At 42.6% G+C, this 24,170-nt stretch overlaps 2 protein-coding genes across 4 annotated transcripts; both read left to right on the top strand.

The window, feature by feature from the left end:
* The first annotated feature begins 6 nt into the window (after positions 1-6).
* Positions 7-4,172, top strand: LOC118112279 (thiosulfate sulfurtransferase/rhodanese-like domain-containing protein 2). The gene is made up of 9 exons (XM_035161466.2): positions 7-391; positions 1,320-1,600; positions 1,714-1,822; positions 1,922-2,041; positions 2,333-2,438; positions 2,654-2,769; positions 2,956-3,114; positions 3,321-3,459; positions 3,612-4,172. Exons 1-9 carry the CDS (start codon positions 251-253, stop codon positions 3,839-3,841), a joined length of 1,401 nt encoding a protein of 466 aa, XP_035017357.2. The 5' UTR covers positions 7-250; the 3' UTR covers positions 3,842-4,172.
* Positions 4,173-5,437: 1,265 nt separating this feature from the next.
* On the top strand, positions 5,438-23,537 carry sec24b (SEC24 homolog B, COPII coat complex component). 3 transcript variants are annotated; one of them, XM_047340652.1, is made up of 24 exons: positions 5,438-5,750; positions 6,301-6,969; positions 7,409-7,552; positions 8,697-8,861; positions 11,972-12,055; positions 12,574-12,737; positions 13,059-13,243; positions 13,539-13,641; positions 13,753-13,876; positions 13,980-14,089; positions 14,370-14,482; positions 14,634-14,752; positions 15,155-15,210; positions 15,703-15,909; positions 16,566-16,689; positions 17,010-17,168; positions 17,477-17,650; positions 17,932-18,042; positions 18,434-18,609; positions 19,058-19,195; positions 19,627-19,731; positions 20,413-20,505; positions 21,096-21,199; positions 22,521-23,537. In XM_047340652.1, exons 1-24 carry the CDS (start codon positions 5,660-5,662, stop codon positions 22,633-22,635), a joined length of 3,633 nt encoding a protein of 1,210 aa, XP_047196608.1. In that variant the 5' UTR covers positions 5,438-5,659; the 3' UTR covers positions 22,636-23,537. The 3 variants fall into 3 exon arrangements, with proteins under 3 accessions (XP_047196608.1, XP_035017937.2, XP_047196609.1); XM_035162046.2 differs by having other exon boundaries at positions 13,750-13,876; XM_047340653.1 differs by lacking the exon at positions 8,697-8,861 and having other exon boundaries at positions 5,439-5,750; positions 13,750-13,876.
* The last annotated feature ends 633 nt before the right edge of the window (positions 23,538-24,170 follow it).

The raw sequence follows: 24,170 nt of genomic DNA, 5'->3' as shown, positions 1-24,170 counted from the left end.
AGGTGCAGCGGCTGTTTTTCATCCGTCGCCCGGTGAAGGATTGGTCCGGTTCCTCTCGTGTGTGTGTGTGTGTGTGTGTAAATAAAACCTTTTTATTTTAATTTGTCAACATGACGCCAACTTTTAATCATCACAATACAACTGGTTTTATTCGGAGGCGCCACTTTGCAGAAGAAGCTCAATGAGAGTTTGATCAAAACCTCGCCGCTTCGCCTCGGACTGTTTCCTCATATTGACATTTTTAACAAACATGGCAGCAGAGGATCCCTGCTCCCAGTTCTCAGACTGGGAGCCGGACCCGTCCACGCGTGGTGGTGGTGGTGGTGGTGTGAAGCAGGAGAAACAGATGTGTGCGTCACAGAGGAGGTTCTACAGCCTCTGCAGGAGGAAGGTGAGAGTTGATTTAAACACTGGGAGGCTGGGAGGCTTCATTGTTACAGACAGAACCAGAGCTGCAGACACATCTGGACACTTCCACTGGAGATACACTCACAAACACATGGAAACTTCATCACACATGAATTCACAACAGCTGGAATTCATCAATCGTCTAAAAAAGATCAGTTTCTTTAAAGGTCCAGTGTGTAAGATTTAGGTGAAAGGGATCTACTGGCAGAAATTGAATATAAAATAATCCTGGTGATGTTTTCACTCGTGTGTTTCGTCTAAATTGTACGATTTGTTGTTCTCTTTACTCTAGAATGAACCTTTATATTTAAATACTTTATATTTACATCAGGAGCGGGTCCTCTCTACGGAGGCGGCCATGTTTTTTACAGTAGCTCGTACTGGACAAACTAAACACCTTTTGAGTTTTTATGACAACTGAAGCTTCCACAGGTTCTCTGTCATGTTTGGAAGCTGAGGTTGAGGTGAGGGGTGTTCAGCTGCAACATGTAACTTCACCACTAGATGTCACTAAGTCCTACACACTGAACCTTTAATATACATTGATAAGGACAGAGCAGGGCTGTTCACAGACATTTTGGGGTGCAGGTGCTCAGATGAAAGAAGTGGGCACCCATCTCCTAAAGTTAGTAGTGAGAGAGAACAAACGTGTATAAAGATGCGTAGAGGCAGAAATCTTAAGACTGGTAAATCGTACCTCTATAAATATATATTGGCTGTTATTTGAACGTGTGGTCGCAGTTTCTTAAAAGTAAGATATTAGGGAGCTTTATCAAAAATTTGAATTAAACTTGACTGATAAGGTGTCTTTGGATTTTTTTTCTATTCAAAAGTCAAACATGTCATCTGTCTGCTACATTTTTCATTTCAGTTTTTAATTTAAAGTATCTCATGCATTTCTTTCTCCACAGTCATTTGCTGCCTTTGTGACATCCAAGAGCGACGGCAGTCAGGAGGAAGGAGGTGCATCCTGGTGCTGCTGCGGCCAGACCTTCAGGGAACACTCGGCTATTCACAAACATGTGGCCAGGACTCACGAGGGGGAAATAAAGCAGCTGACACAGACGACATACCAGTGTTTTTTAAGCCAACTGGAGGAAGAACCTGAAATACAGCAACCAAACGCCGAGGCGGTGGACATTTCTGCATGGATACCCGACACCAGCCACATTTCTGAGGAGCAACTTCAGAAGTAACTTTGAATTCTCTCATTTGGGTTCAGTTGTCGTGCAACTCGTGTCTTTGATATACTGTGTGTAAATTATAAAATCATAAACACTGATGGATGTTCCCTTGTTCCACCAGGGGTCCAGGAAAGGTTGTCCTCTTTTATCACTACGGTCAAGTGGAGGATCCGCAGGTCATCTGTGCTTGGCAGAAAGCTCTGTGTGAAAAGCTCCACCTAACTGGCAAGGTGATCCTACACACAAGTATTTACATCTGGAAGAGATCGAAAAGGAGGAATCGTTTAATTCAATTTATTTTTCCCCATTAAAATGATCCTGTTCTGCAGGTGAGGGTGGCGTCCGAGGGCGTCAATGGAACAGTCGGTGGCACCAACATGGCGACGGACATTTACATCAGCGCAATGTGTTTGCATCCTTGCTTCAGGATGGAGAGGGAGGATTTTAAGGTCAGTGTCTCACTCACTGTTGTCTTCTATAATGTCACATATGTTATATTGAAAAGTCATTTTTATTGTGATAACAGAGAATCATCTGAGGCTTGGAGAATAGGTGAAATCTTTAAAATCACCTCTGACGCATAATTTTATACATAACAAACACATAATTTAGGGAAGCCTTTAATTAATTTAGCACAAAGTCTTATTGCAAGCATGTCATCTTCATCTTTACCTTTCTTTTAATGTAGTAACATTACATAATTTATTCTATGAAGTGTGTGTTCCTGCTTGTGCCTGCAGACCAGTGATGGTGGTGCAGAGTGTTTCACAGACCTCAGGGTTGGGGTCTATAAAGAAATCGTCCCCATGGGAGTGGACCCTGATGTCATCTCCTACCAATTAGCAGGTACTTTATTATTATTGCAACACTATGAAATGGATTTTAACTGTTGTAATAACAAACAAACTCCCATAGGTCTATTGTGGTTGTTCCAGGAAAACCAATTACTATGTCAGTGAATGAGCTGAATTTCTGTTTTGCAACAGCTGGTATTCTAAGCTTTTAATTTGTGTGGTTTGTGAAGGTGCTTGTGTCAGTAAAAAAAATGTTTTTCTTGTCAGGAATTCATTTGGAGCCTGAGGAGTTTCACAAAGAGGTGGAGGCTCTTTTGACCAAAGGAGATTTGTGCACTGACACCATTCTCCTCGACTGCCGCAACTTTTACGAGAGTAAAATTGTAAGTAATTGATCAGATTCCCTGTAAATAATACTCAGCTACACAGGTTCTGAAGGCAAAATCATTTGACCAAATCTGAGCCTTTGTTTATTTTACTGATATTTTAATTTAAATGCCCTTAAGGAAGATGTTTGAAGTCAGGCTGCAATGTTTGTCACAAACTGTCATGGTTATTTTTCCCTCCAGGGGCAGTTTACTCAGTGTCTGGCCCCAAACATCCGTAAGTTCAGCTACTTCCCGGACTACATCGACCAGAACCTTGAACTGTTCAGGGACAAAAAGGTCCTCATGTACTGCACAGGAGGGATCCGCTGTGAGCGAGGCTCTGCCTACCTCCGCTCAAAAGTAGGTGGACCTGTCTGGATCTTAAACTACAGGATGAGATTTAAATTATTTATTTTTGATTGATAGATGTTAATGCAGGCTGCTGCTTCTTCACAAGAGGGAAATGTTAAGTCCTGATGTGCATTTGTCCTTCTTCCACTTGTTCCTTAAGACAGAAGCTATATTTTTGTTTACTTGGATCCTAACATGTCCTGCCCTCCTTGTAGGATGTGTGCAAAGAGGTTTACCAGCTGAAAGGTGGAATTCACAAGTACATGGAGCGATTCCCAGAAGGTTTCTATCGTGGAAAGCTTTTCGTGTTTGATGAGCGTTACACCATCTCCTCCAACAGAGACATCATCTCAGGTTAGTGTTTCCTCTCTCTGTTATAAAGCTCCTTTTAAGAATTTGAAATAATGAAAATACAATTTGTCAATATCTAAAATATTTCCTTGTTGTCTTGTGTCAGTCTTTGAGTTGAAAACCTTTCAAACTTAAATTATTCTGTGTCTGTTCAGACTGCAGGTACTGCGGCAGTCCGTGGGACCAGTACAAGCTCTGCTCCACCCAGTTCTGCTGCCAGCTGGTTCTGTCGTGTCCCAGCTGCAGACGGGACGGACACACCTCCTGCTGTCCCACCTGCCAAACCAAGGGCCGGGCTCAGAGCGAGGCACCGTCCGCCGCTCCACATCAGAGAGAGGAGTGCGAGTGCACAGACGGGCGTCCCAGAATCCCTCAGGATGTGTAACTCGACAGTGGATGTGATCGAACATGAGTTCTTACGGTCACATGAAAACTGCTGCATTTCCAGGGATAGTAAATATTATATATTAACTGTAACTGTACAGTATTGAGTATATTTTAAGTCATCCATTTTTTGTACAAATGTTGGGGTTTAAGTCAGATTTACTGTATTTAGGTGGTTAAAGTAATCTGTGAATCGGATGTAAAATGATAAGAGTTGATTCCTATTTTATTGAAAACATGTATATGAATACACACCTGCAGAATTCATGAGTTTTCTGACACTGATTTTTAACTGGAATGCCTCATCAGTAATAAATAATACTTTGTCCCAGGGGGTTTTGATTAATTGTGTGTGTGTGTGTGCTTCTTTGTGTTTTTATATTTTAAAATCAGTGTGTTGGATATTATCTCTGTTCATTACATACTTTTATTTGTCTCAAATGGTAATAGTTTTATATTTATTCCAAATTTAATTAATTTGATATTATGTTCCCTAAAAATGTGTAGATACAATACAAATACACCAAAACCAGGCAGAGTGTATATCAGCTTTCGTCTGCTCTGAACTATTGATGCAGTAGTTTTTCAACCTAAGATTTTATGTCTAATCTGAAATAAGACTTTATTGATCGGCACAAGAGGAAATTCAACACAAGCACAGGGAACAGGCTTTAACAGTGGGAAGCTAACAACTCAGACAAAATAATAAATTGAAGAAACTTAAATTCATTCTGATAAGATATTGTTTTCCTTTATTTCTAGACTTTATTGAAACGGTATTTACGGATATTAAGAAATATAATAAATACAATAAATAAAGTGCAAGTAAGAAAATGAATTTAGAAAAAGCAAGAATAAACTAAACTATTTATAAAAACGAGTCTTGACACAGGACATTAATAAATACCATTGTGTGCAACAGGGTTATAGTAATGAGAGTTTTTCTTTAAATGTTAATGGACTGTTACTTATATTTCCTGAACTTTAAAAACACAAATACTTGAAACAGTAATTAAGGGAAAAAACTTCAGTGTGTGTAGAAAGGTTTAAGTCACGTTTTAATTTAATTCAAAACCTACACAAAGATTACAATCCCATTATTGTGTAATTATTTGTGAAAACAGGCAGCAACATAATGAAGCAGATACATCTAAAGTCAAATCTATTCATCTTTATTATTTATTAAACCAGGACGATGCACAAAAACATCAATATCAAAATGAGAAGAGATGATTTTTGCCAGATTTAGAGATCAAATGTACTTTATTGTCCCGATGGGGAAATTATTTTTGGGCCAAAGTGTTGCAGCAGCTGCAGAACCTTATAATAGAAAAATATAAAAGAATAATAAAGCAGAATTAAAGTGAGTTGCCCTAAAAATAAAAATAAAACACTAAAAAGATAAATTTGAAAAACAAAAACTGGCATTAAAACCTAAAAGTGTAAAAATGTGCCAGACAAAGTGTAAAGGTTATAAAGTGTGTGTACTATACATAATATATATATATTTTTAAAGTAATTATATAGTTATAGCAATAAGATATATTATAATTGTAATATTCTAGCAGTGATGGATGCCCCACACTTGCAGCAGAGATCCACCAGGCGGATCCACCAGCTGCTCCTCATCCACACTGGAAGCTTCAGCCCCGGCGAGCGGACCTGCTCAGGCTGCCCGGGTCCTCACTGACCAGCCGCGGCCGCAGCAGCCGCCTCTCGACCGCTCTTCTACCCGCGGAGGCTTTTGGTAACAACCCCGCTCATGTGCATCTGCCCGGCCGCGAACCTGCGGGAGTAACCCGGCCGGGAGGACCGAGCGATGTCGGCGCCGGGCTCCGCGAGCGGCTCCGTCAGCGGCTACAACCACAGCTCGACGCCGAACGGAGGAGCCGCGCCGCCCCGTCAGAACGGTAACACAGGCCGGGAGGATGCCGTTAGCCAGCCCGCTAGCGGTTAGCATGCGATGTCAGCTAGCGTGTCAGCTCCCGAGCATCGGGTTTAATCTACAAAACGTCTGTTCCGGTTTTATTTACAGCAGCGAAATCCAGAATTAATCCTGTGGACGGAATAAAAAATCTGGAATTAAAGTGTTTCGGGCTAATGCTAGCTGGATGCTAACGCTAGCTAACTTAAGAGCTGACTCAAAGGGGGATAAGGGCTAATGTTAGCTAGGTGTTAGCAGCAGGTTAGCTGTGTGACAGCTAGCGCACCATCATCTCAGTATCTCCTGTTGGATAGAAGCTGTGAGACACTGAGATCACTTCACACTGGAATGACTGGTTCTGCTGCTGCTGCTGGGATGGTTGTTTGTTCAGTACTGGGCTCACTGGGCTCAGCTGGATGTCTGCAGCTAATGAACATATGTCCTGTTTTTATTTATCTTCCCACTGAACTGATTCAGATGAAGCTAATGACTTTGATCTTAACTGCACCTGTCTTCTTCCTCCTCTTCCTCACCAGGTCCAGCTCACTCGTACCCACCTCCAGGCTACTATGGAGCCCCACCTCCACAACAGAGCTACCCCACCATCCCTGCCAACCCCGTCCCCGGCAAAGCGCCCATTACGAACAGTGCTAACTTCTACCAGAACAACCATCAGCAGCAGCAGCAGCATCTCCCCCAGCATCATGTAGCACCCTCCTCATACAGTGCTCCTCCAAGCTCTGCTCCCCCTTCTCAGCCATATGCCACACTCCCCTCTCCTGCACCCCCACCATCAAACACCCAGTACAACCATCGGCCTTTACAGCAGCAGCAGCAGCAGCCGCCCTACACCACTCCAGGATCCTACTATGGACAGCAGGCGTACCACGCACCCCCGGCACAGCCCCTTCAACAACAGCAGCAGCAGCAGCAACAACCCAGTTTGGTTCCGGCGACAGCTACCGGCACCGGAGCGCCCCTCTACCCCATTGTGTCGTACCCATCGGGGCCGGGGAGTAGTCAGTACGGCACGCTGAGCTCCTTGCAGGGCACCCCCACGCCCCCCGGAGTGCTGCCCACCCAAATGGGTGCACCGCTTCATCAGTACAACGCGTTACAGCCAGCCTCCACAGCACCGGTGCAGCCCGGGTACGGCGTGTGTCCTCCCAGTCAGGGGCCAACGGTCAACGGACAAGGAAGCACAGGTGTGTATAACAGTTTGTGTTACACTGATGGTGGTCAAGTTCATACCAGAGCATCATGATATACTTTTGGTGTTGAAGAAACACTGATCCCATCTCTACTGGTTCAGATCAGCTTCTAAAGGCTGTTTTGGTGTTAGTCCAATAATTTGCATGCCAAATAGAACAGCTGTCCATATTTATTTTTACAGAATTAATGCTATGCTGCCCTTTTTAAGATTTTTCCTTCAAGTCACATATCTTTATTTGGCTTAAACACACATACACTGTCTTGTCCCTGCATTTGTGAAAAGACTCTTAACCAAAAAATATAGTTTTGTCATAGAAAAGAACGTTTCTTCTGTCACAGTTTCATGGACAATACTTCGTTTTTCAGACCTTTTCGTGCTGGAAGTTTCTTACTTATTTTTCTCATTGTTCTCTGTCCTCCTCTCTGCCGCAGCCCCGACCACAGTCCACCAACACTATGACCAAAGCCACCAGGCCCTGCAGAGTTATAACTCCTACGGTGGCACCGGGGGTGCAGACACAGACCAGGCTCCCTCAAGAGCCACTTCGGTCCATTCCTCGCCGGGCCACCACCAAGGTAATGACAAGATTTTTTATAAGACTCTTGACACCAAATGTTTCAGTAGGTTTGTCTTCACAAGGCGGTGACACAGGAAATATGCTTCAGCTGGTAACACTGCTCTTTAGGTTCTGATGTGACAGCTCAGAACATGAGGAGGCTTTTTGTGTTGATGCTTCTATTTGTACAGAGATGGAAGTTGACGAGCTGCTCCTGTAACGAACAGACAACAAACTGTACACTGCAGCTGCTTTCAAATATTTAACTGTAATTCAAACTGTAGCTGAAGTGTTTATTGTGAATTTTGTTAAGTTTATAGTTTGAAAGTCAACATCAGTACAATCACCTTTCCTGTTTTTGTGTTTCATAGCGTGGGGAAGAAACACCACTGTAGTGTATTAGTTTGAGAATCTTTATTCAATTTGATTGACTTACGTGTTTGAGCAGTTAAGTTCATTTACAGTTAACGTGACAGCTTTTGGTTTTTCTGTGCTCTGTGGAGTCGTTTTTGTCTTGTGGTGCAAAATCTTCAAGATTTAGATGCATGTTTATTTGAAATATTAATAATATGTGTGTGTATAGGTTATTTATCCAAAGCTGCTATACCTGTACGTGTACTGAGAATTTTCCTCTGAGCGAATGATAATGGCCTCAGGCAACAGAAAACATGTAATACAATAGCAGAAGAAAGGACACACCTCTACAGTGGACATGTTTTAACAGTCACGCTTGGTGGTTAGGAATATTTCAAGTTTTCAGTATGAACATTTTCAATAATATCTGTGAATTTCCAAACCGGTGGTGGTAGAACTGAGCTCGTTGAACAATCAGAGAAACATCTACCTGTGAGAACCACAATGAGGGAAACCACAGGAAATGAAACCCTTACAGTTCTTAAAACACAACAAGAGATATGATGCACACATACAACTTTTGCACGTGTAAGTTTTAAGTTGTTGGTTGTTTTTTTTTCTTTGCACCAGTTTCTTATGTGGCAGAATTTTACTGGTTTTAAATTTCACATGAAAGTACGCCTCATCAAGTTGTTACTTCCGCTTTCTTTATTAGTTTTTCTGCATGAGCGCCACCGTCCCTCCTCATCTCGATGAACCGGTCTTGACAGTTTTCTTATCCACCTCTCCCGCCCCCCCCCTTCCAACAGGCATGCAGTATGGATATGTTGCTAATAGTGGAGCTAGCTCTGCCTCTGCCACCACCTCAGGCCCAGCAGCAGCAGCAGCAGCAGCAGCAGCAGCAGCACCCCCCTCGTCATCCAGCTCTGAGGATGAGGATGAGGATGATGATGATGAGGAGGATGAGGAAGCAGGTCTGCTTTAGCTTTTACCTCCCCCATAACCCCTCCTCTACCACTTCAACCATCCCCTTAAACCTCTCCTAGTTATGTCTAAAAACTTTCTTCGAAAACATAACTTTGCCATTTGTGCGTTTTCGTGTCCCACTCATACAAAACTCCCTTCTGATCACCGCCACCCTCCTGTTCTGTGTCTGACGATTGTCACTCCTGCTCTACTCTCATCACCCTTAATGAGTTTTCCACTCATTATCTGTACCTTCCCCTTTCCTGAAAGGCTAATCAGATCTTTTTCCTCACCTTCCTTCCATCTCCTTTGCAACAGCCCTCCACAGTTCACCTGTTGCTCACCATCTTTCCCCCCCTCCTCACAGTCATCAGTGCTCTTCCCTAATGTCGAATCCCTGTTCTGCTCCTCCACGAATTAAATCTGATATGAAATCTTATCTTAGAAAGGTAAACGGGTAAGTAGCCTTAAGCCACATTCTGCTTTTCTAGTTGTCGTGCAGTGGAAGCTGTCGTTCTCGTGTGCTGCTGAGTGATCCCTGGGTTATGATCATCCGGCTGGTTGCAGATGGAGATAAAAATCAATATGTTGTGTTCCTACTTTCAGTCGTATCACAACTGTAGAGCTCAGAGAGTAGGAGCCGACCTCATGGGCTGGATACGAGTTGGGAGTAGATGGGATTGTTTAATATTGAGCTGAGTGAGTTTTATGAAATTAGATGTGGGATGTTGTTAATGACATAAAATGTATTCAATAATAATAATAACATTATTAATAATTTATTTATACAGCACTATTAAAAAACCACAACCACAAACAATAATATACGATCAAATATGAAGACAGGCATAAAAGAATAAAAACACTAAACATGTGACAGAAAGTTTCAGTCGAGGGATGAATTAAGACTTAAATTACAATCAATTAAACAATTGTTATCCATCATTTGTGATTTTATTAATCAAAGATGCAAAACATCTGCCGGCTTCATCTTTAAAATGGGAGTAATATGTTTGACTAAATAAAGTCTTTATTGATAGCTGTTATTTTAAAAGTCACCAGGGACATTAATCTTGCTTGGATTATCATTTGACGACATTCTATCATATTACAGAAATATAATCCAACATTACAGATTTTAAAGTTTCTAAAAAAGGGAATTATTTTCTGTGGGAAAGAAATATAACTTCTACTTGTTACATATCTGGCTCGTGTAGCGCTGCACTGGGCTTCTACAGCTCGGTGTTATGTTATGTGCGGCTGAGGTGTTCTGCAGATGATCGTCCCTCAGGCTCCGTGTCGTCAGCCAGAGGTTAACATGTTTTTAAATATAGCCGGTCCCCTGCTGCCAGGTCCAGGCTCTCCGTGAGGGAGGACGGGCAGAGTTTATCTCAGCGCAGCTATTATTCATTAGCACGCCACTTCAGATAAAGGAAAAGCACCGCCTGACCCGGGCAATTGGAATCGCCATCCAGTGGCAATAAATAGCCAGGTGGGGGTCCAGGGGCATTACATATTTTAATAAGTTCACTCACCACATTGCAAACATTAAGTGAAATATTGTGGTTGATAAATTGGGGATTGGAAAATTGAAAAATGTAAAATGCACCTATTAATTTCACACAAAGGAGGAGAAAACTGCTCAGTAACAGCATAACTGATAAAGTTGACCATGGATGTTTGAGGTTGTAATATATAATTTATGATGTGTATATACTACAGGGAGTTCCATTACATCATATTTTATGAATAAATGAACATAGATTACATATATGAAATATATTTTGTTACCATTTACAACAGTACATAAGGATTTCTTTCATTACTGGTGAGTCCTCTGATTATTTAAAAAATATTTCAGTCCATAAGAAAATGGTGAAAAATACCTGAAATACAAATAAAAATATAGAAAAGCTTTAAATTAATAACCAATGTTTTTCTGATTTACTTGAAAAACACACAAGAGCAAGAGGAGGAGGAGTTGTCAGATAAGTATCAGAGAAGGAGGAAGAGGGCTTAGCTGTTCTGGTGTCTTCTTCCTCCTGCAGACCAGATAATCCAGGAGACTACTGGTCAGATTTAGTCGGAGATAATTGGATCCCGTCCTGTCCAATGAGATCTCTGCCACAGACCTGTCGTGTCTTGGTTCGCTGTTTGTTGATCCCTCCTTTTGGCCGGCACAGATTAAATGGTTCATTCAAATATTCTAACCTTGTAATCCTCCTATGAAAAAAAAAATCTATTCATGAAATGACATGAGAGGAAAAACAACCAAAGATTAGAGAGAAAAATCCAAAAATGGTCCCGGTGATTTTACATCCTTGAGGTTTAAAATAACGAACTTAACACATTTCCCTCCCACCAAGATAAAGTCATTAGTTTTAAGTGTCTTTAAACTTATTGTTTACATCAATTAGCTGTCGTCTTCTTCTTTTTACACCTATTTGCCACAATTCTGCAAATTTGTCTTTGAAGGTCATGAATTTAGAAAATGTTAAAGTGTGCAAAAGAAAATAAAGAAACGGGAAACTGTGTAAAAGAGAACGGGAGATGGATCATGGACTGAGGAAAGCAGGAGGAAATTAAATGCACAACATTGAATTGAAGACCCAGTGACAGAAACGAGAGTTAATAACATTAACCTGTCTTTCTTCTCATAGCTTTGCTCCATCTTATATCACCATTCACTCCATGTTTCCCGTCCTCAGAGGCCTGAGCTCTCCACCAAACGTGAACACTAGCTTGTTCCAAACTTGAGTGCGTCCTTTCATCCTTTTCGTTCTGCTCTGTGTTCACGCAGCCTTCCCTTTCCTCCCTCTGAGCCCAGAGGGAGTTCAATTCTTTTCATTCTTCTGAATGTTTAATCTTTTTTGGTCCTTTCCCTCTCGTCCTCCTGTTCTTTCATTTGTATCTTGACCATCGTTCCTTCACATGTTGCTTATTGATTTAATGTACAGACCATGATGTCACAAAGTGATCTGCTCTTTCAGGTTCTGTTGGTGCCATCTCCTAATGACTCCTGTCTCATAACTTCATATTTAGTTCTATTAAATTCATTCTTTACTCTCAGGTCGTTTATATTTCTGTGATTCACTCTTCCTCTCTTCTTCTCTCTCAGGTGGGGATACGTCGTCCTCCACCACTGGCAGTGCCTCTCCGGTGCCCAACAGCTATGATTCGCTTGAAGGGGGCAGCTATCCAGGTACATCTCTATCTTAACCAATCTAGATAATAGGTAAACATGCATCTGGCCTCTTCACGAAGCTGCTGCACGACGTCTGCTGTCTTGTTTGTGAGTTGATGATTACGCAGGTTTTCATCGGGATTTGTTTTTCTGTCAGTTAGCAGCATAACACAAAAACTACTGGACGGATTACTACGAAGCTTGTTGGAAGGATGTGGAATAGCTCAAAGAAACACACAAGTTTTCATTGATTTTTCTCAGTCAATAATTCCTCGATCGTGATGGAAAAGACCACACACATAATGACCTTTGCACACAGGGAATGACCTTGATTATCAAAACAACCCAATTTATATTCGTCACGATCTTTTCTTTGGCAGTGGTCAAAATGTGTCGCTTGAAGAAACAAAGATATTTATCTGCAGTGAAAAGCTGATCGAAGGACACGTGTCCCACATGAAAGTCATTAATCCAAACTACATTGCACACTGTCTCATATGTAGAAATCCAGTTCACATGCTTTCTGTGTTCCCCAGATTCTATACCACCTTCTAATGATATGAGCAGCCAGGCTCAGCCCTATGGTAGCTATGGTTACTCCAGCATGCAGCCAGCCTATCCGCAGGGGCCGCCCTCCCACCCTGACTCTTCTCCCACTCACGACCAGTACGACCAGTCAGGCTACGAGCACTACTCCCGGGTGAGACCACAGTTTCTGTTAAGTGTTAACTGATGTTTTCCCTTGTGGGTATTTTGCAAATCATGGAGCCTGGATACAAAAGTCAGATTTTTTTGCCAAGGAGCTTTTCAGAGCTCTGCTTGTTCTTCTGTGATTGGCTGCTTCAGCTGCTGGAGGAACACCAGGAGCCAATCAGAGCCAAGCAGGTGGCAATGTTAACGACCTGTGTCAGAGTCGGGTGGATCTTATCCTCTGTGATCGTGTTCTTGCTGCATTGTCTCACCAGTTCGCATTAATTACAGGTTTAAAATGTATTTCTCTCCCTCCCCCCCTCTTATTCAGCCTTTTCCCAACCTGTCCCAGCTGTCTGCGGCCCTCGGGGGCCTGAGCGGGGTGCCGGAGCTGGAGGTGGAGGCCCTGACGCCGATTAACCTGATGCACGAGAGGAACCTGCTGCCCCCGAGGCCCCTGGAGGCCCCTGAACCCAACCTCAATGGTGACCTCAAGAAGGTCAACTGCAGTCCGCAGTAAGTAAAGTGGGGGGGATCCAACTACTTTTTATCTACCAAGTTTTATCTAGTTGTGGGTAAATAGCACATTATATTTAAAAAAACCTTAGGAAATGATACAGTAATGTAAAATTACCAAACTAAAAATCAAACCATTTTAAAATGAGGTTTGTGTTTTTCCTGCTCCTCTGAATTTCTCCCTGTTATTTGAAATAACACTTTTATCTCCCACACTTAACCTCTGTCATGATCTAATGTGTGGCTGTGTTACCTAAGCCCCTCTTGTCTCCCCCTGTGTTTATCTGCTGATCAGGACATTCAGGTGTACGCTGACGAGCATCCCCCAGACGCAGGCTTTACTCAACAAGGCCCGGCTCCCTCTGGGCCTCCTCCTCCATCCCTTCAGAGACTTACAGGTGTGACCTAACGCCTGCAGCACGGATAGAAAAAATTAGAAAAATTTAAAATGCTCAGCTCACAAGACACGTTTTGCATTCTTGTTTTTCCCCTTTCTCTTCCTGCAGCAGTTACCGGTGATCACATCGAACACGATAGTGCGCTGTCGCTCCTGTCGTACCTACATCAATCCCTTTGTCACCTTCCTGGACCAGCGCAGGTGGAAGTGTAACCTCTGTTACCGAGTCAATGATGGTAGGAGAAGAATGTTTTATGCATCCAGTCCTATATTTACCATCACCCTATATTCTGCATAGTTTTGCAGATGTTTTACTCACTTGTGTTTTTCCTCGTTAAGTTCCAGATGAGTTTATGTACAACCCGGTCACCAGGTCGTACGGCGAGCCCCACAAAAGGCCGGAGGTTCAAAACGCCACCGTGGAGTTCATCGCCTCCTCAGACTACATGGTAAACATGCTCTGCTTGTAAAAAGTGAATTATTTTATTAAGTCGGCCCTGTGGTGTGTTTGTTTGTCCACTAGAGAGCAGTCTTGTCTCAGTGCATAGGAACTTTTAATAACTGTCAAGAGGGCAAATAGATGTGTGATGAAACCCCACTGAATTTATTACAAAAATAAAGTTACGTTAACTTCAAATCAGCATTTTCACATTCAGCAGCTTAGTTTTATCTCATCTCAGGTTCTTTATATTCACACTAATCAACACATGTTCTCACCTGTGTGCTCAGCTGAGACCTCCTCAGCCGTCGGTCTACCTGTTCGTCCTCGACGTGTGTCACAACGCTGTGGAAGCCGGCTACCTGAAGTACTTCTGTGAATCACTTCTGGAGAACCTGGATAAGTGAGTACTGTTGATGTTAATGTGGCTGGTTGATGAGTCTGTTAAGATCAACTAGAAGATGTAAAGAAGCAGATGTTATGAACAGCTGTCACAGACGTTTCTCTAAAGCATTTCCATCTAAACCTGACAAACATGTCTTTATGTTCTTCAGGTTGCCCGGGGACACGCGCACCAGAGTGGGCTTCCTAACCTTCGACAGCACCATCCACTTCTACAACCTGCAGGAGGGACTGTCACAGCCACAGATGCTGGTGGTGTCAGACATAGACGGTACGTCTGCTAACGGGAAGCAGGATTTAGATTTAACGTTTTGTTTTTAACATCTGATGATGAAAATATATAGTATCTGGTCTTCCTTGAAACATAAAGATAATTTTCTCAGAAATCATGAGAGATTTATATACATTTATCCACAATTTCTACACATAATATGATGCATATATGTGAAATTAGCGTTTTTTACTTTAGGAGGGTTTTCAAAGTAAAATTAGTAAAGAAGCTGACTACTTTTACTACTAACCCTAACAGAGCATTTCTCCATTATTTTAAGTATCCAATAGAAACTGGTATATCTTGGCCATGTTTATCAGTTTTCTTATGTTGTGAACCTTTTGGGAAAATTGCGATTTCTCAGTTTTCTCCTTTGGCTTGTGTCCCTCTCTCTTGTCGCAGATGTGTTTATACCGTCTCACGACAGTCTGATGGTGAACCTGAAGGAGAGCAGAGAGGTAGACTGTCCTGCTTTGTGGAAACAAATGTGTTTATGACCATTTTTAATGTGTCTCTCTCGTCTCCACCATTTCCTTCTCCTATTTACATTCCTGTTTCTATTTAATTTTATTGCCTCCTTCCTTCCTCCTGCTCTGTCCCTCTCTTTTGGCCGCTCCCTCTCTTCCTCTGTTCTCCATCCATCTATTCTCTCCTCTAATCCCTTCACCTTCATGTACCTGCTCTCGTCTCATCTGTGTCGCTCTGCTTCTCTTTTATCTTGACATTTGAATTTAAATGTTGTGCTCATTCTACAATATGCAGTGAAATGCTTTGTTACCATCTCCAGCATATTGGAGTTAATATATAATGAACAATAAGGCTACAAATGTGTTCAACACTTGGGTCTTAACTTTAATAAAACCTTTTCCTTTTCATTCCATCATTTTCATCAGTTCCCTCAATCCTCATTTCCCTGATTTAAATTCCCCCCCCTCTCTTCTCTCCTGCAGCTGGTGCAGGACCTGCTCACCTCGCTGCCGGCCATGTTCAGTCAGACCAAGGAGACCCACAGTGCCCTCGGCCCGGCGTTGCAGGCGGCCTTCAAGCTCATGTCTCCCACGGGCGGCCGCATCACGATTTTCCAGACACAGCTGCCCACGCTGGGTGCTGGAATGCTGCAATCGAGAGAAGACCCCAACCAGCGCTCGAGTACTAAGGTGTGGCGAGAGAAAGGGGCGTTGCTGGATGTTTGCTGTGGTTATTGGGAGTCTGGGTTTCTGTGGGTGCTGCTGTTTTTGTTCTTTAGCAGTGATTTGTGTGTGTTCTCCTTCTGAAGATGTCGACTGGCACATTTTAACTGCAGTGTTTTTCTCTCATGGTTTTCCCAGCCAGTTGCGTTTTACAAATGGAATTTGGGAACTTGAATGAGCTTGGTGACCATTTCGCTGAGATTTATGACTTCTAAAGCAAAGCCATGCGAGAGATGAAATGTAGCACGATGATTTCTCTTCCTCTCTGTGTATATTCAGTGTGGATTTAAATTTATTGTCTTGATGTTTTTTCGTTTCCTGACACAGAACCAGGCTTTCTATTTTTCAGAATGAAAAATCTGCCAGGAACTTGCTGCAGAAATGTGGCCACAAATCACGAATATAATGAATAAAGAACAGATGTGTTTTCTTTGTCAGGGAAAATGAATCTCTGTTTTTTAGATTCTGAACTTTCTGGAGGATTCAGAGGCCGAAAGAAACAAGGAAACTTTCAACAAATCCAGCAATTAAAAATAAAATATGCCCATAACCTGAACGTGCTGTTGATTTCTTCTTCTTTGTAAACAGATCAGACGATAAGTAATAAGTCTGTTTCTTTGCAGGGAGTTCAGCACCTCGGCCCTGCCACAGACTTTTATAAGAAGCTGGCTCTGGACTGCTCAGGGCAACAGATCGGGGTGGATCTCTTCTTGCTCAGCTCCCAGTACGCTGACCTGGCCTCGCTAGGTAATACTGCCTCCGTCCTAACCTCACTGAATATCTCTGTTTATCGTTTGCTCCGGTACTTTGATTCAGAAGGGGAATATCTTTACAGCTATTACCAGGTCAAAATGTTGTTTTCTGAAAAACTAAGTTGACGACATCTACAGTCTTTAGAGCGAACGTTGAGTCCCTTATCTTTAATATGAGTGTGTTGCATGTAACTGATTTTCACTGAAGCTTAATTCTTGCAATTGAAATGCTTGAAAATGTATTTGAGAGCTTCTTTGAAAGTTTATTCTTTTCTAAATATAAACCTTTCCTCTTTCCCTGCTTCTCTTCTCCAGCTTGTATCTCCAAATACTCAGCAGGCAGCATCTTTTACTACCCCTCCTTTCATTACATCCACAACCCTGCACAGCTGGAGAAGTTCCAGAAGGATCTCGAGCGCTACCTCACCAGGAAGATCGGCTTTGAGGCGGTTATGAGAATACGATGCACTAAAGGTGAGCGGATTAGAGCTCAGGCACGCTGCCCCTCCAGATATTTGTTATCTCATATGAGAGTTGTATTTCCTGGGTCACTCGAGATTAGATAACATTTGATTGGCGGCTGTTTTACACGCTGGATTTCCTGATAAGGAGAGTGACGCAATGCTCACAGCAAAGATAAAATCCGCTCGCACGTTCATCTTTGCATGTGTCTAACTGACTGTGTAGTGTACTGTTGTATTTGAGCTTGTTTTCTGCACTTGTTCCACCTAGATTTTAACAATAGTTTCTGTTTCACCACCCTCCTCTGTGCTCCCTCTCAGGTTTATCCATCCATACGTTCCATGGTAACTTCTTTGTGCGCTCCACCGACCTGCTGTCCCTCGCCAATGTGAACCCAGACTCTGCCTTCGCTGTCCAGATGTCGATCGATGACTCTCTGGCAGACTCGTCTCTGGCCTGCTTCCAGGCTGCGCTGCTCTACACCTCCAATAAAGGTACACGCACTCTGTATGTGGGAATCTGTGAAGCTCAGTGAGCAGAGATCATTCATCACCTCTACAATAACTCTTAGTCCCCCTTAAGACTTTTAAAAACTCACCAGCTCCAGCGGCCAACAACAGGAGCTTGTAGTCATTCTAACAGATTTCCAGATGTGAACTTGTGGAGCAGAGTTACAAAAAGTTCTTACTAAAGTTTTTTATGGTTTATTTCAAGGCAGTTTAAAACGAATAAGAAACACAAGCAGCTGTGTGACTGTGTGTGACTGTGTCTGTAGGAAAGAGGCGTATTCGAGTTCACACCCTGTGTCTGCCGGTGGTCAACCAGCTGAGTGACGTGTACGCTGGGGCTGACGTCCAAGCTATCACTTGTCTGCTCGCCAACATGGGTGAGTCTCTCACAGAAACACTCCAGTGTCAAACCGATTTTACGTTCATCGCTGTGACCTGTAAAAGTATTATCTGTTTCCTTATAGGGGACAATTTGCCTGGTGCCTGAATGTACAGAGATTAATAAAAGTGCTGCATGGAAAATTTGATTCCAAGTTGTAAAACTCTTTAGCAAGGTTTGAAAATGGTCATCGATAGAAATTAATAATTTATGATAAAGTAGACAATGATGTATGATGTTTACTTAAGAATAGCAAAATTGCAAAAGGCATTTTTATTGAACTGCTATAGGAGACTCGGACGTTGTAAATCAAGACTCTCTTCAAGTATTTTATTCAGATGTACCTGAAGAAGGTCTGTAACTGAAACCACGTTATATTCTTTTTCCAGCCATCGACCGGTCGATATCGTCCAGCCTGTCAGATGCTCGGGACGCTCTGGTGAACGCCGTGGTGGACATGGTGACCTCCTACAAGAGCAACGTGTCCAACCTGCAGCAGTCCGGCATCGTGGTCCCCTCCTCCATGCGCCTGTTCCCTCTCTACATCCTCGCTCTGCTCAAACAGGTGAGACACACGAATTCACTCAGTTACATAAGTTCATTACAGGCTTCAGACGCACAAACGAAAACATGTTAAGTTCTGTGTCAACAAAACACACAGTAATCCGCCTCAATAGTTATATTACACATCATAAAAATACACATGCGTCATTTCTGCACACCCAAAAACACCCTGTAGGTACAAAATTACCCACACACACACACACACACACACACACACCTTAATAAAGGCAGAGTTTACAGTCATACTGACTCTTCTACATGTTCACTGACTGTTCATCCACCCAGGACTTGTCCATTCATACCTGCAGGGTGTGTCCAGGTCACATTAACGAACAAACAGACCATTAAACATATCTTTTATTATCAGAGCATCAAATGAATGAGTAAATACATGAAAACCTGTTGAAAACCTGTTGAAACCCTGTTGAAACCTGTGTATTTGTCTCCAGAAAGCGCTGCGGACGGGCACCAGCACGCGACTGGACGAGCGGGTCTTTGCCATGTGTGAGTTCAAGACGCAGCCGCTGCAGCAGATGATGCAGATGGTTCATCCCGACCTGTACAGGCTGGACAACATATCAGACCAGGTAGGACGCCACTGAACTAAAGGTTATTTGAATGACGAGTCGTATAATCTGCTGAACTGGTTCAAGTCAACAGTCACAACCAGTGGTGGGAGAAGTATTGAGATTTGTTTTACTTTAGTAGAAATAACAATACACACAATAGGCCTATTTAATAATGTTATAAAAGTCCCTGGATCTGTCCACTGATCCGGATCAGCACCAAAATTTAAATCCAAATTAATTATTTTAATCATCTTAAATGGGGATGTTAAACATAACATCCCCAACACTAAATATAGATTGTGTTTGCTGTACTATGAAAAGAGGAAATAACACTTCACACATTTCACCCACTTTTTACACACTTTATAAATCTGGTGATTTTGCTGCTTGTGGAACAAACCCGAGTTTCCTCCAGCTAATCTGTCGCACCAATCTCGTGTGACCTGCAGGGGGCGCTCCATCTGAACGACACGCTGGTTCCTCAACCTCATCTGCTCCACCTGGCAGCGGAGAGGCTGAACCGAGACGGAGCTTTCCTCATGGACTGTGGCAACGTACGCTTCCTGTATTATTTATTCATTAAATCACAAGAGAGATGTTTTCCTCAAATGTCAGAGCTCAGCAGCAGCAGGACGACCGGCCCAGTTTTAGTCTCGATGTAATTTAATTTCAGGGGTATTTCCACCTCAGACGATAATTAAAGAGGAAATGGAATAATTTCAGTTTTTGACATGAAAGAATTTAGTTCAAAGATGCTGACAATGTATGATAAATGTCAAATTTTGATAATCGAATAATCAATTTAGTGATGTTCCAGCAGATGTGAGGATTGGAGGCTTTTCCTTGTCTTAACTGTCGTAAACGGAATATCTTTAGATCTTTGACTCAATCACACAACAGAAGAGATTTTAGAACTGAACAGCAGAATAGTTAAGAAAATAAGATGTAACCTTAGTTGCACACAGACTGTAAATAAAGATGGACGACATGACGGAAAGTAAAGACCATTTACGTAGCTGGCGATATAAACACGGACCAAACAAGAGTCAAACATGTCAAATAAATGTTTCTCTCGTTTTAGGTTCTTATAACATTGATTGTTATTGTTAGTGTTCATTTGTCATCATCCATCCTTATTTACAGTTTATGGTGAAGCTCAGCTCAGATTTAATAAGAGATTTAAAGACTTTCGGACGTGAGGCTCTGTTCTGACACGGCTCTGTTTCCGTCTGCAGGTGTTTTATCTGTGGATCGGCAAATGCTGCAACGAGATGTTCATCCGAGATGTTCTGGGCTGTTCCAACTACGCCTCAATACCCCCCAACATGGTCAGTGACACCAACGCTGTTTCTAGATTGTTGTAAATGAGCAGCTCCCCACTGAAGGAAAGTGCATTGAGAAATGATGCGTTTCACATCCAACATTTCAGGAAATGACTGAGATCGACTCCGATTAGGGAAGTTGAATTATTTTTGTACAGTTTGAAAATCTGACATAAACGCCACCGCCCAGTTTCTGCATGAATGATGCAATGCAGCACTGTACATGTTCCAGTGCAAATGAGTCACAGTCAGGGAGAACTGCATTTCTGTTTTGTTCCAAAAAAAATAACTTGTGCAGCAAAACAAATGTGCTGTTGTAGCTTGTTACAAAACAAACCAGGCCGCTACCTAGAAAACTCTGTCATTACCACACTGTGGGCACGATGGCAACACCCAGAACAAACAGCCGCTGTCAGCACTGTTTCTCTTTCTACACAGGGGCCAATGCACCCACCTACAAACCCTGCATTTCAGACCACAGGCATGTTTCTAGATGCTGTGCGAATCCACTGGATCTGTTTCCTGTCTGAAACTCGCTGCAGTCAAAACAATGTTGTTGATGTTTTGCCTCTCGCTTCGTTCTCTCTGAATCCCAGAGTCACATTCCTGAGCTGGAGACGACTCTGTCTGAGAGGGTGCGAGCGTTCCTCGACTGGCTGCAGGACAACCGAGCGTTCATCTCAACCATACACGTCGTCAAGTAAGCACTGCTGCACATCTGGACCAACATCTGACTCCGACTAACTCTTAACGTCCAGCGTGACTTAGCAGATCTCATATCCACATGCTCGGTTGGAGAAAGCGTGAGAGAGTCATGAAGCAGGTCTCCACCCAAATGTTGAATTTCAAGGAATTCTAAATATTAAGAGTTGATTCTTAACAAGCTAGTGGCGCTAACTCTTCGGGACATTCAGATGAACTGATGAAAAGAGCATCAGTCAGAACTCAAATGGTGGAAATATGAAAATATGATGGTTACATTTGTTTAATTTATAACTAAAGCTGCTCTCAGACTTCCCAGGTCGAATGGAGCCAGTGAGGTTACAGATGTTGAGGTTATACATCGAACCCATTAGGGCCAACAAGAATAAGATGATACACACGTAGATTATTTGTTGTAAAGCAGTTTATTAAAACTTATAACTGTAGCTGCTCTCGTCGTCTTTCTGAAAACCCTTCCCTCTTTCCCAGCGGGTTGTCTGTCACCCAGCACAGAACAGAAACAGGGTGTGACCGGTTTCATGTCAAAGTGGAAACTGTCTCCCTGCAGTGATTGGCCTGAGGTTGACAGAAAACAATCTCCAGTGTAAACACATAGTAGCGTTGAGGTCACCGATCTGCCAGAGGAGGTAAAGGCTTCCACAGGGAAACTATTGTCTCTGTTTCCTCTCTCTCCCCTCCGCGGCACAGCATTGTTGCTCAACCACATTTCTCAGTGTTGTTTGGCGAACAGGGCTGATGTCAGGACAGATGGACTGATGGATTGCTAACAGTGAACAACAAGTGTATTTGATTAGGTGGAGGGTGACGTTCAGGACTCACTGATATAAAACTACAAGAGGAAGTTTACAAAAGGGTTGAGAATGTTAAAATGTGATGGGAGCTGTGTCTTTTAAAGTTCACATACCTCACTCACGTCTGTCGGCTCAGACCACACCTCATCCCTGATGGGTGGAGTTGGTCCGAAGTGTTTCTGTTGCACCTGTAACCGCCGCCAACGCTTCAGACGCCCGCAACTGACAAGTTGAGTCATTTCACTTGAGAGCAGAAAAAACAAGATTCCAGGAGATCTTGAAAATCAAGAAAGACAAAGCTGCTGATTTTGACATGAAGCAAAACTTTCCCTTTTGTGGTTGAATGAGAAGATTTAGTTTTCATAGAAAGAAAGAAATTCAGAAGAGAGTCTGGTTGTTGTTTTGATATCAGAACCAAAGTCCTGGTGTTGTAATGTCTCTGGTACAGAAACATCTCAAATGATTCCCAGTCACTTTAACCCCGTTTTCCTCTTTTCTCTCCGGCAGAGACGACGCTGCGGGGAAAGCTTCCATCCTCCAGCACCTGGTGGAGGATCGGTCGGAGTCGGCTTCATCTTACGTTGAGTTTCTGGAGCACGTTCAGCTTCAAATGTCCAAGTAGGCTCCCGTCAGTCGGAGAGAACCTCTGACCTCAGACCAGTGCGAGGGAGGACTTCAGCCTCGTAGCGTGAAAACTAGCTTTAGTCAGTGACGGACGCCCATCGCCTCCTCAGACCAGTTTCAGGGAGGTGGGTTTACCTCCCCTTCATTTTTAAAACAGTCTTCTTAAACAGAGCAACCCCTCGAAGCCGATTGGTCAGCCGTGGTTTGACCATCGGAAAGGGAGGCGGGGCCAACGTTTCCAGAAAGAGAATAAAGAATAACAGGAACGAATTCCGATGAAGGAACCGGGGATTTGTCACACGTCAAAATGAAATGTTGAAAACACTCCTGCAGCGTCTTAATCACTGTCGAGCCCCCGTTTAGCCTCTCATCAAATCACGAGTAAACAAGAGGGGGGGGGACGTGGAGCCAAGAAGATGCCACTTCAGTACGTTTTTTTAGTTTTGTTGTTTTTTCGTGACCTGCACATGTAGCTCGTGCTGTTTTATTTTATAATTTATTCCCTTCTTTACTCCTTTTTTAGTAAAATTTTTTGAATACACTGGAGAACAGAAACAAGCATTCCTTCTGTTGTTTTGTTTTTTTGTCGGCATGTGCTCTGAAATCCGCATGTCACCGTTTTGTTTGCTGCTAGTCCGAGGATAGAAGACGAGCGGGAGCTTCACCAGTGGCTGGACATTATGAAAACCATCCCCCCCCCCCGCTCCGCTCCGCTGTGTGACCCGAGTGTGTCGAGCTCACTCCTCCAGAAAAGTCCCACTGTCAACAATCTTCTTCTCATTTGTTTTATTGTTTTCCGGGCGCTAACTCGAGTTGCTCCTCCACTTTGTAACTATTGAAAAGAATCTTTTATGTGCGATAATTTATGAACCAGCTTATTAAATAAAAAACAAAAACAGAGATCTGCTTCTTTTCACTGAGCCATGAACAGATATGTCGTTTGTTGGATGTTTTCGTCTGAATTTGTTCGTGAGCAGATTACTCAAAAAACGGATTACAACAAAACTTGGGTTTCAGAAGCTTTTCATCCATCAAATACACACTTCTGACTTTTAGATATTAAATTTAACTTGTTGAACTCTGCTCAAACCTTTTATTTTCTAAAAGCTCCAACTTCATTGTACAACTTAGATAGTTTTACCTCTGACAAGGAGGTTTTAGTTTGTCAGAATTATACAAAAACTACTGTATGGATTTTCACAAAACTTGGTGGAAGGATGCGATGCTGGTCAGAGAAGAACCGTTCAATGTTCTCTGGGAATAATTCACGGATCTTGATGAAAACCAGATGTTTATGAGTCAGTGTGTCATTAGGAGCTTATCCAAAAAAAAAGAAATGCAACACTAGTGAATTTAAATGTGGTTTAATAAGGAGACTGTTTGGCGGTTTGGGCCTTTTTTCGTTTGTTAGTTAGCATTTTGAAAAAGCTTCTGTCCAAATTTCCATGAGGCATATTTGACTTTGTTTACTGGTTTCATTCTGATTTTCATTTTCAAATTTAAGATATAATTTAAAGTATTCCCACCCAACTC

Source organism: Hippoglossus stenolepis, chromosome 7 (assembly GCF_022539355.2).
Source record: "Hippoglossus stenolepis isolate QCI-W04-F060 chromosome 7, HSTE1.2, whole genome shotgun sequence".
Lineage (NCBI taxonomy): Eukaryota > Metazoa > Chordata > Actinopteri > Pleuronectiformes > Pleuronectidae > Hippoglossus > Hippoglossus stenolepis.
Note: the sequence above shows the minus strand (reverse complement) of the source record. Positions and strands in the feature narration are given on the sequence as shown.